The following is a 27,490-nucleotide window of genomic DNA, read 5'->3' as shown; positions in this document are numbered from 1 at the left end:
CGCTGGCTAGGCCAGCATTTTCTGCCAATCCCTAATTGCCCTTGGACTGAGTGGCTTGCCAGACCATTAGAGGGGGCATTTTAAATGTCAAACACATTGCTGTGGTTATGAAATCACATGTCGACCAGCCAAGGATGGCAGATTTCCTTCCCTAAAGGACATTAGTGAACCAGATGCTTTTTTATAAAAATCAACAATGGTTTCATAGTCATCATTAGTTGACATCAAAGTTCCCCATCTGCTGTGGTGGGATTCGGACCCATGTCTGCAGAGCATTAACCTGGGTTCTGGATTACTAGTCCAGTGACATTACCACTACACAACCGCCCGGCTGGATGACAGTCACATGCCAAGATTATGTGTGTGGAGAGCTGACTACTGGCAAAGGGAACAGAGGGGCCTCAGGCAAATGTTTCAAGGACTCGTTGAAGAAATTCCTCTCAGTGTGTCACATCAACCTTCACCAGTGGGAAGCGCAGGCCATAGATCATGATGCCTGGAGAGGCTACATGAGGAGTGCTACAGACACTTTTGAGACTGAGTGAAGAACCAGCATGAAAGAGAAAAGGAGGAGAAGAACAGATCCAATTGCCAACAGCAGCGACTACAGCTTCACTTGCACCCACTGTGGGAGAATCTGCCAGTTACGCTAGGCCTGACTAGCCACCTGCGGGCCTGCAACCAATGAGTACAACCTTCTGAAAATCTTCATCAACGAAGAAATACCAAGAAGGAGAAGTGGGGATAGAAATTTTTTTTTTCAAGCAGCGAGTTGTTACGATCTGGAATACACTGCTTGAAAGAGTGGTGAAAGCAGATTCAATAGTAACTTTCAAAAGCAAATTGGCTTTATCATAGAATTACAGAAATTTATGTCACAGATGTAGGGAACATCATTTATCTCTGAAATCTGAAAAATGCAAGGCTCTTTGGAAAGAACGGCGGAGAGTGAGTAATTGGATCATTCTTTCAAAGAACTGACGCAGGCACGATGAGTTGAATCGCCTCCCTCTATATGAATTTAGGGTTAACCATTTAAAATAATATTTGAAAAGCACAACTCTCACACAAATATAAAATCATTTATAGACAGTTCATTGATACTCTAAATTGCACCAAATTGAGGACATCGTATTTTCATTTAAGTTCATATGTTTAATTAGAACTGCGCAGTAAACATTGATGACTCTGCAAATTAACATTCTGCACTATTGATTGCATTCAAAGCCATAAACAAATACATTTTCATATAATTGTTGTGATTTGTTGGGGTTGATACTGTTGCATTAGCGTACTATTAAAAAAAACAATGTCCTTTTTCAGCATGATCATTCAATTGCTCATAATTTCAATCTTTTAAAGCTTTTTTGAAGGCATTTTAGACATTATGTGCTTTCTTGTGTTGCTGTCTGGCTTAAACAATATAATAGCACATTTAGGAACAAAAATACAGAGAAGCAACCCAGAGCTGGATGCCAAAATAGCAAATACTTCTATAGCTACAGTATATTTTCCAGGAGAACTCATGTAGGCTGGAATGAATGCGATCCAAACAGCACAGAAGATAAGCATGCTAAAGGTTATACATTGGGCCTCATTGAAATTATCGGGCAGTTTCCTGGCTAGAAATGCAAGAATAAAGCAAACACAGGACAGGAATGCAATATAACCTGATACACAATAAAAGGCTGTTATAGACCCCAGACGGCATTCCAGAATAATAATTTCCCTGTAATAACTTGTGTTTTTCATTGGAAAAGGTGGCGCTATACTTAGCCATATAATACATATGAAGCCTTGAATAAATGTGAGAAAGAATACACCAAAGCGTTGCTGTGTAGGTCCAAACCATTTCATTAAATTGTTGTTGGGAAGTGTTGCTTTAAAGGCCATCAGTACAAGGATAGTTTTTGCCAAAACACAAGAAATACATAAGACAAAAGTAATACCAAATGATACACGTTGTAACATACAGGACCAAAATGAAGGCTTTCCAATAAAAGTAAGAGAACATAGGAAACAAAGAGTTAATGCAAAGAGAAGAAGGAAGCTCAGCTCGGAATTATTAGCCTTCACAATGGGAGTATCCCTATAGTGAAAGAAAACACAAGCTATTGTTATAGTTCCACCGATTCCAATCGACGCAAGCATCACTAATACCATTCCCAAGGTCTCTTCAAAAGACAGAAATTCCATGTCTTTTGCAGCACATTTGTCTTTGTTCGCATTGGGCCAGTAATCGAAGGGACACTTAATGCAGTCTAAAGCATCTAGGATAAATCGAACGTGGTAAATGTTAGTGCAATGTTTTGCGACATCCAAATGAATGACTTGGAAAGGCAAACATGAAACGCACGTTTCCGTATACCTGTGGTGTTACTGATCTCACCATCAGCACATTGAGTGCAGTCAAAGCAACAGATCGGTTGCCCCTTTCTGGAAACTCTTCTTGTCCCTGGGGGACAACTCTCGGAGCAAATTGCACGTGGAACCTGAAGCAAATTTGAAAGCATGGTTACTTGTAATATTACTTCTTGCACCAAACACAATTAACATTTTGTAATGCCAAATATAGCAATTTAGAAAGTAAAGTTACATGCAACACCATCCACCTTTAGAAATTGTTTCGTGGGTAATATCTTTCAATAAAGAATATAAAATAATCGCACATGAAAATATATGGCAAAGCAGAATCCTTCGCATGTAAATCTGAAATTTGTATTGTGAAGCAAGCGATTCATTTGAAAATAGTATTAATTATACTCAGAATATAATTGTGAATGTTTTATATTTATTTACACAGCTGTAACAAATGAAACAAAGGGGTTTCTGCAAGTCATAACGGTATAATGTTCCTGCTGAATAACTTGGAACACGATTCCGAATGACACTGAACAAAAATTTAAAATGTTAGAATAACTAAGAGAGCATGGAATTTGAAACATCCTATTGGCTTGGATTGGGAATTAATTCGGACTTAGAAGGTATGGAGAGTAGAAATAATAGACATGTACGCACATTAGCAGGATGTGACTTGTGGTGTCGCCCAGAGATCTGTACTCGGGCCCTAGCTTTCGCCATACTTATAAATGACTTGGATGCAGGAATATACAGCTGCATATCTAAGTTTGCCTACGACACTAAATTAGGTGCCACAGTAAATAGTGCAGAGCAGAAAGTTGCAAAATGACGTTGATAGATTAAGTGAGACAGCATAACTGTGACAGATCGCGTTCAATGTGGGAAAGTGTGAGTTTGCCCACTTTGGACCGAAGAAACATAGATCAGAGTATGCTCTAGAGGGCAAGAAGCTAGGCACTTTGGATCAGCAAAGATAATTATAGGTCCTAGTACAGAAATATCTGAAAGGTAGTGGATAGGTACAAAAATATTTAAAAGGCCTTTATCTCAGGAGGGATTGAATACAATGGGATGGAAGTTTTGTTATAGCTGTACAGACATCAAGACCCTCGACAGCACGTTCCAAACCTGTGACCTCTAACACCTGGAAGGACAAGGACAGCATAGTAACATCACCATCTGAAAGTTCCACTGCTAGTCACACATCATTCTGACATGGAACTATATCGCTGTTCCTTCACTGTTACTGGGTCAAAATCCTGGAACTCCCTTCCTAACTGCACTATGGATGTCCCTACAAACTAAGTACAGCAGCAGTTCAAGAAGGCAACTCACCGTCACCTTCTGAAGGGAAATTAGGGATGGGCAATACATGCTAGCTTAGCAGGCGACGCTCACATCCCATGAATGAATAAAAACGACATCTAGTTAGACGCCATCAGAAGTATTGCATTCAGTTCTGGACACTGTGCAAGAGGAAAGATATTCAACTTTGAGGAGGTACAATACAGATTCACCCGAATTGTTCCAGGTGTAAAAGGGTTAAGCTATGAGGACAGGTTACCTGTATTCACTTGAATTTAGAAGGGAGGTGGTGGCGTAGTAAGGAGGCCGTGGCGCAGTGGTAATGTCACTGGACTAGGAGGCCAGCAGCCCATGTTAATGCACTGGAGACATGAATTCAAAACTCACAACGACAGATAGTGGCATTTGAATTCAATTAACAAATCTGGAATTAAAAGTTATTCTAAAGGTAACCATGAAAACATTGTTGAATGTTGTAAAAATCTATTTGGTTCACTAATATCCTATAGGGAAGAAAATCTGCCGTCATTTACCTGGTCTGGCCTACATGTGACAGCAATGTGGTTGACTAATACATTCCCTGTGGTATAGCCTAGCAAGCCATTCAGTTGTATCAAGCTGCTACAAAGTCTAAGAAGAAGAATGAAACTGGACGGACCACCCAGCATCGACCTAAGCACTGGAAATGATAATGGAAAATCCAGCCCTGTCAACCCTGCAAAGTCCTCCTTGCTTACATCTGGGGAATTGTGCTAAAATTGGGAGAGTGGCATAGTTATACTCACGGAATTATACCTTGCAGACAATGTCTCAGACATCGCCATCACCTTTGCTGTGTATGTCCTGCCCCACTGGGAGGACAGACCGACCAGAGGTGGTGGCACAGTGGTATACAGTCGGGTGGGAGTTGCCCTGGGAGTTCTCAACATTGTCTCAAGATTCCAAGAAGTCTCCTAGCATTTGGTCAAACATGGGCAAGGAAATCTGCTGCTGGTTACCACCTACTGGCCCCTCTCGACTGATGAATCAGTGCTTCTCCATGTTGAACAGCAATTGGAAGAAGTGTTGAGGGTAGCAAGGGCACAGAATGCACTCTGGGTTTGGGACTTCAATGTCCATTACCAAGAGAGGCTCAGTAGCACCACTGCTGGCTGAGTCCTAAAGGACATAGATGCTAAACTGGGTCTGTGTAAGAAGGTGAGGGAACCAACAAGAGGGGAAAACCTACTTTATCTCGTCCTCACTCATGTATCTGTCGATGACAGTATTTGTAGAAGTGATCACCACACAGTACTTGTGGAGACAAAGTCCCATCTTCACATTGAGGATGTCCATCAATGTGTTGTGTTGCACTAGCACTGTGCTAAACGGGATAGATTTCGAACAGCTCTAGCAATTCAAAACTGGGCATCCATGAGGCGCTCTGGGCCATCAGCAGCAGCAGAACTGTATTCAAGAACAATCTGTAACCCCATCTCCCAGCATATCCCCCACTCTACCATTGCCATCAAGCCGGGGGACCTACCCTGGTTCAATGAAGAGTGCAGGAGGGCATGCCAGGTGCAGCACCAGGCATACCTATAAAAATGAGGTGTCAGCCTGGTGAAGCTACAACACTGGACTACTTGCACGCCAAACAGCAGTACGCAATAGACAGGACTAAGCGATCCCACAACCAACGGATCAGATCTAAGCTCTGCAGTCCTGCAACATGCAGACGTGAATGGTGGTGGACAATTAAACAATGAACTGGAGGAGGAGACAGCACAAATGTCTCCATCCTCAACGATGGGGGAGCCCAGCACATCAGTGCAAAAGACAGGGGCTGAAGCATTTGCATCTACCTTTAGCCAGAAGTGTCGAGTGGATGATCCATCTCGGCCTCCTCCTGAGGTCCCCAGCATCATAGATGCCCATCTTCCGCCAATTCGATTCACTTCATGTGATATCAAGAAATGGCTGAAAGCGCTGGATACTGAAAAGGCTATGGGTCCTGACGACATTCCGTACTAAATGTCTTGGGCTCCAGAAATAGCTGCAACAGTGGCATCTGCAGGCTTGAGTGGCTGCATGTTACTATGTTCGTAAATAAATATTTTAGGCAAAAAATCGTGTGTAAACCAAAATAAACAACAATTTCCATCAATATAATGTCTTTTATGTCTGCGAACATCACAGAACGCTCGGTAGCCATGAGAAGCCTTTCTCAAATTAAACTGATGTTAGCTTTTATGTTGTATTTAGCCTGTGCAGTATAGTAATATGTGTTTAGCGAATGAAGGTGCTGCAATTTGCCTTTCCAATTTATTGCAACTTCTTCATATGCTGCAACAGTGGAATATATCGTGTGAGATTGTTACAGGGTAATGAGTAGCTTTCCTTTTGCTAAGCCGGGACTTAGTTCCAACTAAATAACAAGTAAGCCACCTTCTTGAACCAATGCAGTCTGGCTAGTGAAGGCATTCCCACAGCTCTGATTGGTGGGGAGTTCCAAAATTTTGATCCGCTGGCGATTATGATGCAATGATATATACTCAAGTCAGGTTGGTATGTGACCTAGAGGAGAACGTGCAAGTGATTTTGGTCACATGGACCGACTGCTCTTGTCCTCCTAGTTGGTGGTGGTCAAGGGTTCGGGAGTTTCAGAATTGATTAATTTCGTCGGGCTGTCTTTCAAAGAGTGAATGCCAAATTAATCTGCAGTTATGGAAAAAAAGAAAGAACAGATGTATTTGTGCCCACTGTTATCCTCCTGGAGACTATCCAGAGACATTCGGGTTAGGGCCATTACACTTAGCACAGAGATAAGAGTTTCATGGTACTGCTACAATTTGGATCCCAAGTCCTGACGTGCTCGTACAGATTGTTAACCAGATGCTTGGCGAAATTCCGTAAAATTCAGTTCTATACGTTAAAAATTCGTTTGAGGTTGTTTGTAGTAAACAATGCTTGAGTAAATAGACAGTAACTATTGTGAAGAATTTAATTAAGATGTTGATAGACTTACCTTGCTGTTTTCCCCATTCCACACAATAGCTTCTTTATTTAGAACGATTGACTGGCCAGGAGATGCAGAAGCATCATAATATCCAACAGACACAATCTCTGGGAAACCATTTTTATTAACTTGCCTGTTTATCAAATCATACGTAGCCACTGGATCTCCACTGGAATCAAAGTAGAAGTTGTCCCCAGTGCTAGTTGTGAAATTAACTGACTGCATATAATGAAGTAGCTGGAAAACCGTAAGACATGTATTACTTAATTGAGAATGAGACAAGAATTTATATTCTTCCATCCTGCAAGATAAAAATGCCAATTTCGGGCCTATCCAAGTAGGATATATTAAGGTCGGTGAAGCAATTGTAGTAACATATAAAAAGAAATGGGAAAGAATATCACAGCCATCAACTTTCACCATAAAATCAATGTACATTAAACCTACTGAGTTGCCTTTGACCGATATAGTCTTAAAGAGCTCTTGCAGATTTGACAAGTAGAAATAACATCTGAAACGGCATTTTCCTCTTATAAATGTTATTTTTCTCCTGAGGTAGCGCCATCATCTCTCCCGGGGTACCTTGCAGAATTACATAGAAATTACAGCACAGAAACAAGAAATTCATCCCAACTGGTGAGTGTCGGTGTACATGCTTAATATGAGCATCCTCCCAATTAACTTCAGCTATCCTTATTAGCATAACCTTCTATTCCTTTCTCCCTCGTGTGTTTATCTACCTTCCCTTAAATGCATCTATATTATTCGCCTCAACTACTCCATGTGGCAGCAAGTTCCACATTCTCACCATTCTCTAAGAAAAGATGTTTCTCCGGAATTCCGTGTAGGATATATTTGTGAATATCTGATATTTACGGCGCCAGTTTTTCGATTCCCCACAAGTGGAAACATTTTATCTTTCTCTATCCTATCGAACCCTTCCAAACCCTTAAAGAGCTCTATATGGTCACCATTCAGCTTTCTCTTTTCGAACAAAAGCAGCCCAGTCTTTCAATCAGGTTTGATAGGTTTTCTGGCCTTACGCTGTCTATCTTATAGGGCATAGCCAGCACCCTCTAACCCGCTCACCACCTCTTTCTGATTTTCTTTGTGATTTTCAGTTTGGCCCAGTCGCTGCCATCTTGGACTAAACCAGAAGGTCATTGATTCAAGAGCTAAAACGTGCTTTTTGAACATAATTTAGTAAAACTACTGTCTTCTTCCAGGTTCTTTGGAATGAGAAATTAAAAATTAAGTTACAGTGATTTTCATTAAGCACAGAGACTCTCCCTCCTCAACAAGGCACTATAAACATTGGCCTTCTATCACATTTGTTGTTTACATGGACGTTGTTGGTCACAAATTGATTAAATTAGCCTAAATAACACATAAATTAAATTTTGAAAAAGAATGTAAACCAGTGTGTTAGCAAAACATGAACCTGAGAACTGAAGCGGGAGGCATTTGAATAGAAGTATCTTTATTTTATATATTCGTACGTTAGCTGAAGGAAAGCAGAACAATTGACTGGGAAATAGGGATTAATATGAAAGCCAGCATTGATTTGTAAAAATTGAATTCTTTGTGGTTAACATGCTTGTGTTCTTTGACAAAATAACGCGGAGGTTGAACAAAGGTAGTGCAGTTGATATTGTGTACAAAGAGACAGTGGTTGTGTGAATACGAATATAGCTCAGGGACAGGAAGCAAAGAATAGTGGAGAATGGTTGTTTACTCTTTGAAGAAAAGTGTGCGGTAATGTCCTTCAGGGGTCGGTGCAAGGACCACTACTCCTGTATACACACATGGTATTATGCATGTTAATGCCATGAGCTTAGTTATACAGAGCATAATTTCGAAGCTTGCAGATGGCACTAAACTCGAAAATGTAGCAAACTGTTGGAAGGCTATTATCAGTCTTCAGGAAGACATAGGCTAGCAAATCATAGAAGCACAGAAGGAGGCTATTCGGCCCGCCGTGTCCATGATGGCTCTCTACAAGAACAATTCAACTTGTCCCACTCCCCCACCACTTTCCCGTAGCCCTGCATTTTTTTTCTCTTCAGGTCCTCATCCACTTCCCTTTTGGTAAGTCCCTATTGTATCTGCCTCCACCACAGTCTAAGGCACTGCACTCCATATCCTAACCATTCGCTTTGAGAAAAGGTTTTGCCAATGTTGCAATTGATTCTTTTGCCACTCAGCTGAAATGAATGTCCTCTGGTTCTCGACCCATTCACCAAAGGGAGCATTTGCTCCATATTGGCACTGTCTAGACCTTCATGATTTTGAACACTTCTATGAAATCTCCTCTGAACCTTCTCATTTCGAGGAGAACAGACCTATCTTCTACATCTATCCACATCACTGAAATCCTTTTTCCCTGGAGACATTCTCATAAATCTTTTCTGTACCCTCTCTAAAGTCTTCACTTTTACTACCCTTTTACTATTTATATATTTTTAGAATATTTTTTGACTCCGTTTTACTATAGCTGCCAGTCTAGACTCATATTCTTTCTTTGCGTCTCTGGTTTCCTTTTCACTTCCCCTCTGAAATTTTCATATTCAGCCTACTTCTCACATTGTCTTATCAAGCTGACATCTGTCATACGTTCCGTTTTTGTGCTTTATCTTACTCTTTGTCTTTCTCATCATTAAGGAACTCTGTTATTTGTTGCCCTACTTATCCCTTTGTGGGAATGTACCTCGACTGTACATAAACTATGTTCTCTATATCCTCATTGTTCTCTTACAGCTTTGCCTACAAATTTTGATTCCAATTTACCTGGGACAGATCCCTTGTCGCCGCACTGAAATTGGCCTTCCTCCATTTTAGTATTTGTACTTTAGACTGCTCCTTTTCCATTTTCATGGCTAACCTAAACCTTATGATACTATGATCCCTGTTCCTTAAAAGTTCCCTGACTGAGACCTGATCCAGTTAGAACAAAGAACAAAGAAAATTACAGCACAGGAACAGACCCTTCGGCCCTCCAAGCCTATGCTGATCCAAATCCTCGATCTAAACCTGTCGCCTATTTTCTAAGGGTCTACTTCATTCCCCAGAGGTAGATTCAACAATGCCTCCTTACTTGTTGGACCAGAAACATATTGATCATAACGATTCTCCTGAACACATTTCAGAAAATCTTTCCCCTCTCTGGTCTTTAAACTATTACTATTCCAGTCTATGTTAGGATAATTGAAGTCCCCCATTATCACTGCACTATAGCTTTGGCACCTCTCTGTAAATTTCCGGCAAATTTGCTTGTCTGTATTTTTCCATTAATTGGTGGCCTATAAAATACGCCAGTAGTGTAGTGGCACCTCTGTTGTTTCTTAACTCTAGCCAAATAGATTCTGTCCTTACACCTCCAGGACATTCTCTTTCTCCAACACTGTAATATTCTCCTTAAGCATTACATCCACCCCTCCCCTTTCTTTCCTTCCCTATGTTTCCTGAACAGCTTGTATCCAGGAATATATAGTAACCAGTCTTGCACATGTTTGAGCCAAGTCTCCATTATCGCCACAATAACATATTTCCATGTGGTTATTTGCAGCTGCAGCTCATCAACATTATTTAAGATGCTCTATGCAGTTGTATACCTGCACTGTAACCCCAATTTAGACCTTCTTTCACTACCACTAAGTCTGACCCCACGTAATACCTTACTATTTCTTACACAAGTGCTATTGGCTTCTTCAAATACATTGTACACCTTGTTCATCATTCCTAATGCTACACGCTTGTTCCTATTCCACTGTCAAGTTAGCTTAAACCCTGTCCAACAGGACTAACAAATACCCCTGCGAGGACATTGGTCCTGGCTCTGTTCATGCGTAAGCAGTTGAGCCCATGCAGGTGCTCCCTGCCCCAGAACTGGCTCCAATGTTCCAGGAATTAAAAGCCCTTCCCCACTGCCCCATTTCTACAGCAATTCATTCATCTACTCTATCCTCCCATTTCTAAACTCATTTGAGCAAGACACCGAGAGTAATTTGGAGATTGCTACCTTTGTGGTCTTTGCTAGTCTCTTTCCTAGTTCTCGAAAATCTGCCTGCAAAACCTTATCTTTCACTCTTTGTATTCATTGGTACAAATAAGGACCACGACATGTGGCTGTTCACCCGCCACCCTCAGTGTGCTCTGCAGCTACAGTGACATTCTTAACCTTGCACCAAGGAAGCAACATACCTTCCTAGGTTCATGTCAGCAACAATTCCCCTAACAATAGAATCCCCTATCACTATTACTTTGCAAAATTCCTCCTTCCTACTGTACAGCTGAGCAGCCAATGGTGTCGAGAATTTGTCTGTGGCAACACACGCAGATGAAGCATAACTCTCACCAGTATTCAGAACTGAATCCTGGGTGGAGAGCAAGATGCACTCAGGGGACTTCTGCACGACCTGCCTGGTCCTTCTTGACTGGCTGTCAGCCATCCCCTCTCTGCCTGCATACGCTTGAACTGCAGGGTGGCTACATCCAGCAATGTGCTACTCACATAGCTCTCAGACTCGCAGATGCACGGCAGTGATGCCAAACTCTGAAACTCAGGGCTCAACCTCCTCTGGCTGATGACACTTCCTGCACATTTGGTTGCCCATGACACAATAAGCGTCCTGGAGCTACCAATTGGCACAGTATGTGCATGCCATGGAACTGAGGTGTTCTACCATTTCTCTATTTGTAAGAACACAAGAAATCCAGGAACACAATAAATAGGAGTAGAAGTAAACCATATGGCCCATCGAGCCTGCTCCACCTTTCAATACGATCATGGATGACCTTGGGCTTCAATTCCACTTTCCTACCCTCTCCCCATATCCCTTGATTCCCTGTAAGGCCAAACATCTACCTATCCTAGCCTTAAATGTATTCAATGATGGAGCATCCACAACCATCTAGGGTAGAGCAGTCCAAAGAGTCACAACCCTTTGAATAAAGTAATTTCTCCTCATCTCAGTCCTGAATGATTGATCCCTTATCCTGACATTGTGATTGCGTGATCTAGATTCCCTGACCAGTGGGAACAATCTCTCAGCTTCGACCCTATCAAGCCTTTTGTGAATCTTGCATGACTCAATTAGATCACCTCTCATTCTTCTAAATCCCAGATAATATAGGCCCAATTTACTCAGCCTCTCATCATAGGACAAACCCCTCATCCCAGGGACCAATCTAGCAAATCTTCGCTGCACTGCCTCAGTGCAAATATATCCTTTCTTAAATGTGGAGACTAAAATTGCACACAGTATTCCAGGTGCGATCTCACCAAAGCCCTATACAATTTTAGTAAGACTTCTTTATTTCTGTACTCTAATCCCCTTGCAATAAAGGTCAACATGCCGTTTGCCTTCTTAATAGGCTGCTGCACCTGCATGTTAACTTTGTGCGTTCCTTGTACAAGTACCCACCAAGTTCCTCTGAACAACAACACTTACCAGTTTCACACCTTTTAAAAAATATCCTACGTTTCTATTTTTGTGAACAACTTTGCACTTCCCTACATTATACTCTATTTGCCATCTTGTTGCCCACTCACTTAACCGCTCTATGTCTCTTTGTGGACTCTCTACATCCTCCCCGTGGCTTACCTTTCCACCGAGCTTTGTAACATCAGCAAGCCTAGGTACATTACTCTCTGTCTCTTCATCTAAGTCATTAATATACTGTGTAATTAGCTGAGGTCCCAGCACTGATCCTTTTGGCACCCCACTATTCGGTGCCTTCCAACTTGAAAATGCCCCATTTATGCTCACTTTCTGCTTCCTGTATGTTTACCAATCCTCTATCCACGCTAATATATTACCCCCAACACCATGCGCCCTTCCCTTGCCTATTAATCTTTTATGTGGCACCTTATCAAATAACTTTTGAAAATCCAGGTATACTACATCTACTGGTTCCCCTTTATCTACCCTACTAGTTACATCCCCAAACAACTAGACTAACTCAAATTAGCATAATTAAACTAAAGACGTATAAAATACTTAAATACATATATATATATATATGTACATATATATCCATGTGTGTGTGTATGTAGAAACTCATAAGATACTCATCAACCAGCACCTACTTTTGTGCTGACATCACTTTTAGTATTTTGTACCTTTCTCCCTGATGCTTGCATTGCCCTCCAGGCTTCAGCCTTTTTCAGGTACACACTCCTTACCTAATGGTCATCGGGACTATTTTCCTTCAGCCTCACCCTCCAAAATGGTCAGACAAGTGGCACATGAAAGTTAGCTCAGAGAAGTGTGAAAATATTAAATTTGGTAGGAGAAATCAGGGGAGGCAATCTAAACGCGTTGAATGGAGACACAGCCAGTCTCCATCCACCACCAACCTCCTCTAACTGGCTAAACTTGTTCAAGCATTGAACATCTTCTTCTTTAACGCCACTCATTCCTTCCAATGAAAGGTGTTGCTATGGGTTCCCACCTGGATCCGAGCTATACCTGCCTTAGTTTAGTTTAGTTTAGAGATACAGCACTGAAACAGGCCCTTCGGCCCACCGAGTCTGTGCCGACCATCAACCACCCATTTATATACTAATCCGACACTCATTCCATATTCCCACCACATTCCCACCTATACCTATCACCTACCTATACAATTTATAATGGCCAATTTACCTATCAACCCGCAAGTCTTTTGGCATGTGGGAGGAAACCGGAGCACCCGGAGGAAACCCACGCAGACACAGGGAGAACTTGCAAACTCCACACAGGCAGTACCCAGAATTGAACCCGGGTCGCTGGAGCTGTGAGGCTGCGGTGCTAACCACTGCGCCACTGTGCCGCCCCATTGTGGGATAAATGGAATATTCCTTGTTCCAGTCCTCCTCAGCCCCCTCTCTCAACATTTTTTCTGGTATGGTGATGATAGTATCGATGCCATTTCCTGCTCTTTCCCTCAACTATAAACTTTATCAACTTTGCTTCCAATTTCCATCCTTCTCGCACCTTCACGTGGACCATCTCTGATTTCTCTGTCTTTATTTCTAGGGTTAAACTATCAATCAATATTCACTATAAGCCCGCAGACTCCCAAGGCTAACTTGACCGCAGTTCCTCACACCTTGCTTCCTGTAAGGATTCCAGTCTATTCTTTCAGTTTCTCTGTCTCCAACACATCCATTCCAATTATGCATCCCTTTATACCAGCGCTTCAGATACTCTATTCCTTTTTTCCTGAACTGAGGATTCACCCCACCATGATTGACAGGGCCCTTGACTGTGCCCATCCCATTTCCCGCACCCTGCTTTCACCCCCTACTTCCCTCTGAGAACAATGCTATGGTTCCCCTTGTCCTAACTTTCCACTCCACCAGCCTCCATACTCAACAGATAATCCTCCGCCATTTCCACCAACTCCGTGTGATGCCATCATCAAACACTTCTTCTCCCCTCACCTTTCAGCATTCAGAAGGGAACATTCCCTCTGCAACAACCTGGTCCTCCCCTCAATCACCCCCAACACCCTCTCCCCTTCCTACAGTAGCTTTCCATGAAAACACAGGAGATGTAACATCTGCCCTGTTACCTACTCACTCCTCACTGTTCAGGGTCCCAAACGCACCTTCCAGGTGAAACACAATTTACGCGTGTACTTCCTTCAGCTTAGTATACTGTATTTGCAGTTCACAATACAGTCTGCTGTACACCGGGAAAACCAAACGCATATTGAGTTTGTGGAACACCACCATTCAGACCACAAGGGTGACCCTGAGTTTTTCCCGCGTGCACATTTAATTCTGCATATAGCTGTCATGCAGTGTTCCAATGAACATAAGCGGGAGGAACAGCACCTCATCTTTTGCTTAGGCAATTTACAGGCTTTCGTTCTCAACATTGAATTCGACAATATCAGACCATAATCACTGCCCCCATTTTGTTTCATGTTTTCGTTTTTGCAGATTTCGGTGTTACTCTCGTTTTTTTGTCTTGTTTTTACTTTTGGACGGCAGCTGTTCATCATTCTGCCTTTCACACCTCCTCTAGACACCTTTTTTATTTCTTTGCTTGCCCATCATCATTCCCTTTTTCCTTGTACCAGCAATTCTTTTGTAATTTAAGCTCGGCTGTCTTCCATCCCATATCAATTTCTGCTTTTTCCAGCCTCCCGCATACACTTACTTAAACCTATTATATTTCTAACCTTACTCAGTTCTGATGAAATGTCATCGACCAGAAGCATTAACTTTGTTTCTTTCTCCACAGCTGCTCCCTGACCTGCTAAATATTTCCAATATTTTCTGTTTTTATTCCATCTTTCCAGCGTCTGCAATATTTTTTTTGCTTTGTTATTCTAATTTAAATAGCACTATTTTAAACGAGAATGCAAGCACAGAGAGACCTGGGTGGTATACTTACACAGGTCTATGCAGGCGGAAGGATAAGTTGCAAAGGCTATTAAATAGGTTTATGAGATCCCTGGTTTTATAAACGGAGGCGTTGATTACAAAAGCAAGGAGGTTTTGCCAAAACATGATATTACTTTGATCAGGTCTAGCTGGAATAGCCTGTCCAACTCTACAAGCCCAATTTTGAAAGGATGTCAAGGCCTTCGAGAGGATGCAAAGGAGATTTGATAGAACGGTACCAGAGATGAAAGAGTTCAATTACATGGAGAGCTCATAAAAAAACTGGGGTTGTTCTCCTTAGAGCAGAGAAGCATGGGACAATTTGCTAGAGATATTCAAAATCTTGAAGGGCTTTGATAGCGTAAGTAAGGAGAAACTTTTTTTCCCCCAGTGGGACCATGGTCGGTAACCAAAGAGCAGAGACTGACTTAATTGGCAAGAGAAATGGAAGCGACATGATGGAGAAAAAAATACATAGCTATTTGTTATGATCTGGAATGTGTTGCCTGAAAGGGTGGTCGAAGCAGATTCAATAATGACTTTCCACTGGGAATTCGATAAGTAACTGAAAAGGAAAAGCAATCTGCGCTATGGGGCTAATTGGACAGCTCTTTCGAAGAGATGTCAGAGATTTGGTGACCGAATGGTGTCCTTCAGTGCTGTTTCATTTCATGATTATATGAAAGACTAGCTAAAATATTTCACGGCACTTTGCATTTGTCAGCTTCTTACCTGCCACGGTTCATAAGTAGAAACGTTCGCACATGTGCCATTTGTAAACGGCCCTTTTCCATCTTCACAGGTAAGCATACCATGCATTGCGTGAGCGAAGGCATAGACTGCTTTGTATACATTGTAGAAACTTCCATCCACGGTTATGTCAGAGTATGAATTATATACTTCATATAAAGATTCATGGCCCGTACATTGGGGATTTCCCGCAGCAGCTTGTGATTTAAGTTCGTTTTCTGGCAGTAGAGTGCACTTGAATGTTGTTTCCCAAAATTCCTTCACTAGACTGTTGTCCAGGTTCGTAGATGGGTGAACCTGAAGAAGAAATTCACGTAATCCTACCACTTCTGCCATTTGGATAGCAGGCCCTATTGTCCCAGTAAGGAACCTAGTCCTTTCTTCTGGAGAAAGTAATTCTGCCGCAACCCAAGCCTCACTTCCTACCCACTGTATACCCGTCACATTTTGACGTACAATTTCGCTTAACAAAATCCGCATTTCTCCTGTGGCTGAAAACGCAACTACCACCTTTGTTGATGATTTTTTAATCACCTGAACAATTTCTGTTATTTTCTCCTCTGGGTCAGTTCTAGAAAATGATACTGAGAAAGCTACGCAAATTCCCAGCTTTTCAACGTCTTCGATAAAAGCTTGCATTCCAAAATTACCATAGTCATCATTACTCCTAACGGTTCCGATCCATGTCCATCCAAACTTTTTAACAAGCTGAGCCAAAAGCTTGGACTGATAGTAATCACTTGGTATTGTTCTATAAAAAGCGGGGTATTCCTGTCTATTGCTGAGACACGCACACGTGGAAAAGTAACTAATCTGTTGGAAAATATGCCAGTATGTCATACACAATGCAAATTAAATTCAAAATAGTTACATGCTACAGAATGCATGCTAAATATAACGATGATTAGAAAAGTTACATTCTTTATTGAGCTTATTTTTGAATTGCATTGAAGTCGTAGTATCTCAAATAACAATTAGCTTTGTCCTTTCATTCATAAAGTCAATATTTATTACGTACAACAAAATATAAACTAATTCCAATATTTTTAGACATCCAATGCATGCCTCCGATCAGAGATGCACTTGCCCTGTTGCATGCTTGTACTCGAATATAACTAAATAAAATTCAATGAGGTATTGTTGTTATGATATATGCTTCAACCAGAATATTCCCAGTAAACGCCTACCTTACCAATGGCACTCGAAACGGACCGATTGTCCTTGCTATTGCGATGGACTGAGAGGATCCACCGCCCCCAATGATCGCCAAGACATTTGGCAGGCCTTTGCAATTATTGGCAGAAATAATTTCTTCCCTTCCATTAGCAAGAGTCAGGGCGGCCTTCGTAGCAATTGTAGATGAAGAACAGTCATCGAGAATTTTGTAGCCAATTGTGATGTTAGGAAGCAATGAATAGTTTCTATTTATTTCTTCTATGGCAAAGATCATAGTCTGCACAAGCCGAAAAGATCTGAAATCAAACCTGTAGAGTACAAAGTATTCGTTGGTAGGCATGCTCATTAGCTTTCTTTAATTATATCTAATAGTCCTAATACATACCTCACATTGTTTGAAATCTACACGAAAACCTTTACTCATGGGATTAGTTGAAATAGAGTACAAAATCTGGTTGTCGGTAACTGAATTAGGTTCAATATCTTAAAGACTTTCAGTAATAATTTGCCCATAATAAGGTGTATTTTAACATATATGTTAAAACTATATCGTCAAATAGATAGCCTATGTATCTTTACTGCACTCGGATAAGTGTTTGTAAAAACATGCATTCCGTGAACGATATATGTAAATATAACCCAAAGACACAAGAACAGGAAAATATCGCATGTGCTGTAAAAGGGCATTCATTTGGTCGTGGCATCTGTTACAGTTGTTATAATTTCAATAATTTTCTGATTTAAAATGATTGACTTTTATTCCCGACTTTTTGTACAATAGTTTTTCTTCTTTGACCTGAAAAATACTTTCGTTCGTTCTTCAAAGCATGTCTTACTCCATTCAACAAACGATTATATTTTAGTTTACGATATGCATTTTTTTTCATACTTGAACACTGATATTGGACCTAGAACCAGAACCTTAAAGACTCAGATTTAAGGTTTTTTCACTCTTAACGTAAGACATTGCACTGGTACTTGGCATGAGCTCCTGTTTCCTGTTAAGTTTAACCCTCTGTTTAAACATATGATAGATCAATGGTTATCTGAATGAGATACCTTGCGCAACAGAATTAAACTCATCACTTTAATCCTAGAATTTAATTGAATGACTTTTTCTCAAAACAAACAAGTTGTTTTTAATTGTTCAATATATCTCTTTTTTTTCTGTATTGCCTCCTAAGATGATTATTTCTACTGTGAAGAAATTATCCTACTTTAATTTATGGAGGTTACAACTCATTTGGGGGACTAATGCCCTTGACGTGCTTAGACTATCTGGTTTAGCATCCCACATGTTACGGATTCTGTTACAATGTGTGCTATCTTTCAATTACTTCCTAGTTCTGAGCAAAGTTTATTTTTACCGGCATAGACCTGTCTTTATTCTTCATCAATGCTAACCTACGCCTGCTCTTTTTTCCCCTTCAGACAGATAGACAGATGGATAGATAGATACGTAGATAGATAGATAGATGAGATGATACAGACCAGCACAAACTCATGTAGGAAGCTGCCCAGTCAAACTTTAGGAGCTCTATATTGATAATGAGCATAACACGTTACATACAAAAAAATCGGCTGGATACTGAAATGGAACACAAGTTATTTGACCCGGAAACACAATATTTTTTATCGCTTATTACCAGTAGTAACTAGTTATTTCTTTCATATTTTTGGATCCTATGAGGGGCTAACATAAAACAGACGTTGGATGGAAATTTGTGCTATATGTGGGTGGTAGGTTGTGTTCAGTACCATTCGCAACTTATCAGACATTGAAGCAGTCTGTGTCCTCATGCAGCAAGACCTGGACAACATCCAGGCTTGGACTGATAAGTGGCAAATAATATTCACACCATACGAGCCAGGAAATGACGATCTCAACAAGAGAGAATCGAGCCATCACCCCTTGTCAATCGATGACATTACCATCACTGAATCCCCCACTATCAATATCATGGGGGTTACCATTAGTCATAAACTTAATTGCGTCAGGTATATAAATAATGTGGCTACAAGAGTAGATCAGTGGCCGGAATGCCAGGCAAGGAACTCACCTCTTGACTCCCCAGAGCTTTTCCACCATCTATAAGGCATTAGTTAGGAATGGGATGGAGTACTGTCCACTTGCCTGGATGAGTGCAACTCCAGAAATACTCAAGAAGCTTGACACCATCCAGACAAGGCAGCCCATTTGATTGGCAACCCATCCACCATTTTAAACGTTCATTCCCTCCATCACTGGCCTACAGTAGCAACAGTGTGCAAGATCTACAAGATGAACTGCAGCAACACGCCATGACTCATTCGACAGGACGTTTCAAAGCCACAACCTTGACCATCTAGAAGTACAAGGGCACAGACCCATGGAAACATGGCGATCTGCAAATTCACCTCCAAGTCACATGCAATCCTGAGTCGGAAATATATCGCCATTCCTTAACTGTTGCTGGGTTAAAATCCTGGAACTCCCTCTCTAATAAAATTGTGGGTGTACTTACACCACACGGACTGCAGCAGGTCAAGAAGGCAGTTCACCACCACCTTCTCAAGGGCAATTAAGCGGGCGGCACAGTGGAACAGTGGTTAGCACCGCAGCCTCACAGCTCCAGCGACCCGGGTTCAATTCTGGGTACTGCCTGTGTGGAGTTTGCAAGTTCGCCCTGTGTCTGCGTGGGTTTCCTCCGGGTGCTCCGGTTTCCTCCCACAGCCAAAAGACTGGCAGGTTGATAGGTAAATTGGCCATTATAAATTGTCACTAGTATAGGTAGGTGGTAGGGAAATATAGGGACAGATGAGGATGTGATAGGAATATGGGATTAGTGCAGGATTAGTATAAATGGGTGGTTAATGGTCGGCACAGACTCGATGGGCTGAAGGGCCTGTTTCAGTGCTGTATCTCTAAATCTAAAAAAAAAATCTAAAATCTAAAATCACAACATCAGCGACGTTCACATCCCATGAACGAATAAAAAAGGGCATAACGCATTTTACTGGCAAGAACGAAAACAGGTCATGAAATTTTCGTCATCCTCAACGTCTTTGAAGTACTTTCCCAACCGAGAGAGTGACCATCTCAACAGTTTGCTATTCACAACTTAACTGGATCCAGTTTGCTAATCCTTTATCTTTCACAGTACAAAAGACGCAAGAAATGTTGCCAATAGCACCCGTAGCTGCCGGTGTAGTGTAGCTACACATGGCTTTATCTTTTACTCACTTATTTATCGAAAGTAAAAACCTTCCTCAGATATAGTTACAATTTCAAAAACAGCCATCTAGTACCTGCTCAAATGTCATTTCGACATGAAGTTACCCAGACACTGAGTATCGCCAGGCTGTAGTAAGCATCACAAATGAACATTCTCCTCTGCCCATCATACATCTGCACACCACAACTTTCTCTTGAGGGGACAGCTGATTTTCTGTCCTGATTGCAGGGATGCTGGAATGAATTGCAGGGCTCTGCAAGGCGGCCTTGCTGAGACCAATAGACCCAGGACAGAGCGGTAATCAAACCTGCGACCTTCTGGTCTGCACTGTTACTTTGTATTTGTCCGTTGGGTTTGAATGCATTAAATATTCGGGGTGTTGTTACAATATCAAGACAAGTAAAAACAGGCAAATAAATAGTCTACGATCAAATATCGTAAATGGTGCGCAATGTACTAAATGCAGGCTCACCCAGTCCAAACCTAATCACACTTTTAAGCGGCGACATTAACAACAAAATCGGTTTAATTATATGTAGGCAAGTACAGTCGCATGGAACGGAGATGAACTAACCCTTTGCATCTTGTTTCCTCTGGAGAATGTTCAAAGTGACGATTACTTTCAAATCTGTGTGAGTGAACGTTAAACATTCCACCAAGGATGATATCTCCGGTTTTACTGATGCCTGGTAAGTTAAAGTTTCCTTGAAGTTGACAGGTTGGCTTGTTAGTCGCTGTTACAACAGCTGTGAATGTGTACCAAAGCAAAATGTGATCCATCACGTTTTTCTAATGGGTAACTGTTATTCAATTCTCCTCGTCATGGAAGCGTTCTTCAACTCGGGAATGTAGGTGCGCATTTATACGCATCCCGATTTACCAGTGAGATTGCTGGGTAATGACGCCTTGGATCAAGCGAAAGAAATGTGAAGAATATCCGTCAATAAAATCCCTCCAGGGAATAATAGTTAACATAGGATTTTCCATTTTGCCTGGGGATATCAAAAAGTCACTGAATGCGTCTACTAATACAAATGCTTTAATTTTGCTCAGTGTAAAGGAAAAAATAAAACTGAGTGTATAATTACCTTGCTGAGTTTTCCCCAAGTGTGCGAATTATTAAATCCAGTTAAATACAGCGATGTCCAATGATTTTATCCCCCAGCTAATCGTACAAAACAACACTTCATACGTAAAGATCATATTGAATGTACTCAAAATACGGAGATGATAGCATAGTAATAATTTAAACCTATTTGCAGTTGTTTACGTGCCAGAAAAAAACCTCCTCGTCCTGATTGTGAAGGAATCATAAATGGGGCTATATTTTAATTTCAGATCAACACAGAATTTAGTGGTTGGACTATTTTAATGAGATAATGTATTGGGGAGTGAGAGAGAAAGAGGGAGAGGTAAAACCTTTATTAACTGCTCTCTCAACCTGTCCTGCCACCTTCAATAACTTATGCCCATATACACCCAGCTCCCTCTGCTCCTGAACCCCCTTTAGAGTTGTGTTCTTTATTTAATATTGTCTCTCCACGTTCTTCCTACAAAATAAATCACCTCACATTTATCTACCACGGAGGTTATGGCAAACGAGCAAGTAAACCACCTTGGGCATTCATGTTTTTGTTCCATGTCGATCAACCAAAGTTTGCATCCATTCTGCCATGTTATCTTGCTCTCCCCAGTCAGTTGTTCTCCAATTCACATATTGATGGAACAATTAAAATGAGTAAGATCATCTGCTGTCATGTCTTTGATTTCTGTAAATGTCCAGTGAGAGATCTTACTTCAACTTTGCTATTATGTCAGAACCAATTCTTATTCTACAGATAGCTCTATCAATTGAACCATATCCTCTTCAGGTATATCCATAATCCCAATTCCACCATGATTTTTTTATAAAACGATGGAATGCATTTAGTATGTCCTGATCCTGGGTAATTCATTTCCCCAGTTGGTCTCCTTTACAAATTCTGTAAGCTTCATACTTAGTCTTTCTTTTTCTTTTGGGCCTCCTTATCTCGGGAGACAATGGATACGTGCCTGGAAGTGGTCAGTGGTTTGTGAAGCAGCGCCTGGAGTGGCTATAAAGGCCAATTCTAGAGTGACAGGCTCTTCCACAGGTGCTGCAGAGAAATTTGTTAGTCGGGGCTGTTGCAGAGTTGGCTCTACCCCTGCGCCTCTGTCTTTTTTCCTGCCAACTACGAAGTCTCTTCGACTCACCACATTTTAGCCCCGTCTTTATGGCTGCCCGCCAGCCAAGGCGAATGCTGGCAACTGACTCCCACGACTTGTGATCAATGTCACAGGATTTCATGTCGCGTTTGCAGACGTCTTTATAGTGGAGAAATGGACGGCCGGTGGGTCTGATACCAGTGGCGAGCTCGCTGTACAATGTGTCTTTGGGGATCCAGCCATCTTCCATGCAGCTCACATGGCCAAGTAATACTTAGTATTACTGGCCTTACCTTTATCATATGACTCCCTTTCAAGTTTCTGTTTAGTTTTAATCTTGCTTTTCCTGCATAGGACTGTATAATTTGATGCACTTCAATTGGCCTTAAAGTGCTGCAGTTATTTTGTTTTTTATGCATTCCATATCTGAGGATTTATGGCTCCTGATCTGTCAACATTTTGTAAAATTTCAGCCCAACTACTTCAAACTAGATCCTCTTTTATCTCTTCCCTTTTGCCAAACCAGCACTATTATATTTAACTGTCTATTGTACTTTTCTATTCGTTCGTAGAAACATAACTAAGTTTAGCCCATAATTCATATTAATTATTCGGTTGCGGTCATTTATTTACCTTACATTATTTCCTAGAACATAATCAAGAAATGCTGTTTACTTGCTTGGACTCAGAATGTACGTATTAAAAAAATCAGGATGCATTCTAAAACGTCTTCATCAGTTTGCTGACATATATTACCTTTATTCCACTTATATTGAGATTCGTAAAATGGTCCTATTGAAGCAGCAGTGGGAAATTAGGAACACGGGTAGCATGCTGGTATGTTCCACCATTCAATTAGATCACGGCTGATCTGTACCTCAACTCAGTATTCCCTTGATACCCTTATCAAACAAATATATATCTATCTCAATCCCGAAGGCTCGAACTGCCTTGTAAACCATTGCATTTTGGAGAAGAGTTCCAGACTTCCATTACATTTTGTAAAAAAAGGTGCATCCTGATTTCAATCCTAATATCTTAGCTCTAATTTTAAAATTACGTCCCCTTGTTCTTAATTTCTCCCACTAGATGAAATAGTGTATTGCTACATACCTTATCAAAGCCTTTTAACGTTTCAAATACCTCCGTCAGATTGTTTCTCAGTTTCTATATTGTTATGGCCAGGTAGATGATGATGTGGCTTGTTCAGACTATTCACCTCCCAACTCACCATAGCAACTGTTTTTGCGACTAGTATTTTAACCCCTTATGTTTTATTTACCAAATAAAAAGACAGTAACAGGTTTTCTTGTACGTAAAAAAAAACCTATTTCTTTTAAAGAAATCCCAAAATGATCACAACACCACTCTCGCATGGATTGACTCTCACACGCATTCTCAAGAGAAGATAGACAGAAAGGTACAAGGTAATAGGTGGTCAGAGTTCATGTTTTAAAAGTCTTTCGTGTCAGGAATAACCTGTGGGATTAACCTTGGAAGATGAATTTTTAAAGTTGCAGGCCTGTTTGCTGGTTGCATTGTATTTGTGGGCTGTTGCAGTCTCCTGGCAGTTCACTTTGGGTCGAAGGTGGTGCTGATGTCTTAGGTCAATTATCACCAGTAGAAAAGTTGCTTTTGCATCGGCAATCCCTTGTCTCTTTTCTGCAGCTAGCTTTCAACTTGTCTTAACAGGGTTGGACTGTATTGGCTGGAATTGATCTCTCTTAATCTGGCTGGAATTCAAAATGTTTTGTTGTTGCTGTACAGTGAAAGCTGAGGGCAGACCAGACTGATGTTTTTATCTGTAGTCCTGTCGTGAAAAGACACCCCACCAACACCCCAACCCGTTCCTCAAGGCACCTTTTGAGGTGATTTTTACAAGGGTTAGATTTGCCCATGTGACTTCAGGTTTCAGTCATAGCTGGGCTGTATAATGTCCTTGACGATGACTTTATTCAGAGGAGCTGAGGGTTGGCCACACTCTATTGTAATGGAGGTTATTTGTAGACCATAAGTCTGGAGAAAGTCTTGTCTCATTGCAGGCAGAATTTTACAGACCCCGACATTGGGGGTTGTGGAAGGGGGGCTGTAAAATGCCTCCAGAATATATTTTTTAAGAGATACAGCACTGAAACAGGCCCTTCGGCCCACCGAGTCTGTGCCGACCATCAACCACCCATTTATACTAATCCTACACTAATTCCATATTCCTACCACATCCCCACGTGTCTCCATATTTCCCTACCACCTATCTATACTAGGGGCAATTGCTAATGGCCAATTCACCTATCAACCTGCAAGTCTTCGGCATGTGGGAGGAAACTGGAGCACCGGGAGGAAACCCACGCGGTTAGAGGGAGAACTTGCAAACTCCACACAGGCAGTACCCAGAATTGAACCCGGGTCGCTGGAGCTGTGAGGCTGCAGTGCTAACCACTGTGCCACTGTGCCACAGAAGAGGACATGTGAGAGGAAAGGATGTGATTGCACTGGAGAAGGTGCAGATTAGATTCACCAGGATGTTGCCTTGGCTGGAGCATTTCAGCTATGAAGAGATACTGGATAGGCTGGGATCGTTTTCCTTAGAGCAGAGGGGGGACCTGATTGAAGGGTACAAAATTATGAAATACATTGATAGGGGAGATAGGAAGAACATTTTTCCCTTAGCAAAGGTGTCAATAACCAGGGGGCTTATATTTACGGTAAGGGGCAAGAGGTTTAGAGGGGATTTTAGGAAAAAACATTTTTCAGCCAGAGGGTGTTTGGAATCGGGTACACACTGCCTGAAGGAGTGGTGGAGGCAGGAACCCTCACAACGTTTAAGACGCATTTAGATGAGCACTTTAAACGCCATAGCATACAAGTCTACTGGCCAAGTGATGACAAAAGGGGTTTAGAATAAATAGGCTTGATGGCCGGCATGGACACTGTGGGCCAAAGGGCCTGTTTCTGTGCTGTATAACTCTATGACTCTGTGACTCTATGGCTGCCATACGCCCCGAAACATGGAGGGGCTGGCTCGATATTGCCACTGGCGGCGAGGCCTCTCCCCTCCCCCCCCCCCCCCAACCCCCACCTATGCCTACCGCCCTGGACGGCGCTCGAACTGCTATTTACATATTTAAATACATTAAAATCACTGAACTAATTATATTTATGTTCCTGCTGTCTGTCCCGATGTGATATTCCTGCTGCTGCTCAGCACTCCTGCACCTTCGCACCCCCATCCGGGGCAACCAAGGCAACACACTGGTGGGGTGGGGGGCAGGAGATAAGTTTCTCAGTGCGGGAGGTGGGGGCTGGGGGGAGCAGGGTCAATGTAATATCAGTGTTGTAGTGGGTGGTGGAAAGGGTAATAGTTTGAAGCTTATGCACTTTATGGAGGAGGAAGGTCAGGTAGACAAGGTGCATGTTTTTGGGTGTGGGGGGGTGGGAGGGAAGGTAACTAATTCTATGGTTATTGGGGTGGGGGAGGGGCTAGATAAATGTTTTTAATTTTTTTCATTCAATGTCGCTTTCAACATTTAAATTTGACAGTGGTGCTCGAAGCCCTTTAAAAATGGCGTCAGTGCCTGCGCACTAGCAGCTGATGCCGTTGCCGTTGCCAGGTAGCCCGCTGCGTCCATGTGATGGAGGGTGGTGGTGGGGGGGTGGTGGGGTGCGGGTGGGGGGAGGTGGTGGTTGCGGTTGGCCCCGGCTATTTAAATGAGCCACCACACAGAAGATTGTGGCTGCTCTGCGACGGCCCACTCAGGCGGGCCGCCATTGTTTTTACCCGCTGTTGATTTCAGTGGCAGGAGTATAACTTATAGCTTTGTGTTTGAGTATAGTTCATATTCAAGCGTGATTATCTGTCTTATTTCTATGCAGACAGAGTTGATTGGCTTTCAGTCTCAATCGAAATTGGATGTGGATGACAATGCAGGAGGTGGGATGAGGCATGACTTGTCCTCCATTTTGTTGACAGCCAATGTACCAAGTCTCTTTAAAATTGTTATAATTCTTTATAACTCTTCACTTTGCTTCTGTATTTCATCGCTGCACTTCTCGTGAGCATGACAGTATTCATGTAAATGCAACGCAAATTTATGCAAACGTCCCTAATAATTTAACCATATAAGCCTTTGATATCATTCCATGAAACAAAAGCCTATCACAGTTCTTTTTCCAACACCCCCCTATCACTTGCTTAAAACCTACTGTAAGATTTAGTCTCTTAACTTAAATCTTAGTTAAGACACCAAAAGAGGGGGGGGGGGGGGACGGTGTCGAAGTCATGGGTGTTTTTTAAAGTGATTTATTAAGAAGCAACAGTTTAAATATAATGTATAATAAGAAGCAGCCGTATAAATGTGGCATAAAACAGCAAAGACAGGGATTATTAGGGATGGGCAATAAATACTGACATAGCCAGCGATGCCCACAATAAAAAACAGTATTGGCAATCTCCCTGATGGAGGAGGTAGACGAGGTGTTGGTGGTCTCTTCGCTACTCGGGGTCCTCAGTGTTCTTGATCTAATCGAATCGTTAGGCCGGATCGACTAGAGAAGCTTTTTTCCAAAATCTCTGAAGAAGACTGAAGATTTCCCTCCTGAGCACCTGTTTATATGCTTTATTTCTAATAAGGGCTGGTAGTTTACCCTATGTCAATCACTTGTTCAATCCCAATTACCCAATTAGCAAGGGACAGGTACTAAAAGTAAGTGCCTCCCATGCCCATCATGCTGACCCACGAAGTCACTTTTCACCTTATCTTGCGCTTGGTATTGTTTGTAAACTTCTATCAGACACATGTCTAGAGAGGCTACAATGTCCACGTTATCAGCTTTAAAACTGTGTTCTTTCAGAGCCTGTGCTAAAGACGTTTCCTTGACAGAGATAACAGGCCTACATTGTGTTGGCTGCCTGCTATAGAATCTTTCTTAATAAGAGAGAGAGAGAGGACTATTTCTTGGATGCAATTAACTTCCTAAGTTTTTATAAGGTTATTGGACAGCCATTCCTTACAGGTCTCCCCATTCTGAGACGGAACTATCTTTATTGATTACTCACAATTGGTTCCTGACTAACTTAGCTATTTCTAAGCTATCACCAAGAATAAATGTAAACATTTTTCCAGTAAA

The 27,490-nt window shown here is 41.7% G+C and overlaps 1 protein-coding gene across 1 annotated transcript; it reads right to left on the bottom strand.

Moving 5' to 3' along the window:
* Positions 1-1,356: 1,356 nt before the first annotated feature.
* Positions 1,357-17,268, bottom strand: LOC137374974 (extracellular calcium-sensing receptor-like). Its single transcript, XM_068041588.1, has 5 exons — positions 16,984-17,268; positions 15,774-16,604; positions 6,674-6,901; positions 2,369-2,492; positions 1,357-2,270 (listed from the first exon to the last, which is right to left on the bottom strand). The coding sequence occupies exons 1-5, from the start codon at positions 17,239-17,241 to the stop codon at positions 1,357-1,359; spliced, it is 2,355 nt and encodes a 784-aa protein (XP_067897689.1). The 5' UTR covers positions 17,242-17,268.
* Positions 17,269-27,490: the final 10,222 nt, after the last annotated feature.

Source organism: Heterodontus francisci, chromosome 11 (assembly GCF_036365525.1).
Source record: "Heterodontus francisci isolate sHetFra1 chromosome 11, sHetFra1.hap1, whole genome shotgun sequence".
Taxonomy (NCBI): Eukaryota; Metazoa; Chordata; class Chondrichthyes; order Heterodontiformes; family Heterodontidae; genus Heterodontus; species Heterodontus francisci.
Note: the sequence above shows the minus strand (reverse complement) of the source record. Positions and strands in the feature narration are given on the sequence as shown.

Coding starts and splice junctions, on each gene's coding strand:
- LOC137374974 (XM_068041588.1), bottom strand. CDS start 17,241: ATGATCTTTGCCATAGAAGAAATAAATAGAAACTATTCATTGCTTCCT. Junction 2,493..6,673: donor GGAATGGGGAAAACAGCAAG/GTAAGTCTATCA, acceptor AATTTGCTTCAG/GTTCCACGTGCAATTTGCTC. Junction 2,271..2,368: donor TGAGATCAGTAACACCACAG/GTATACGGAAAC, acceptor GATTTATCCTAG/ATGCTTTAGACTGCATTAAG.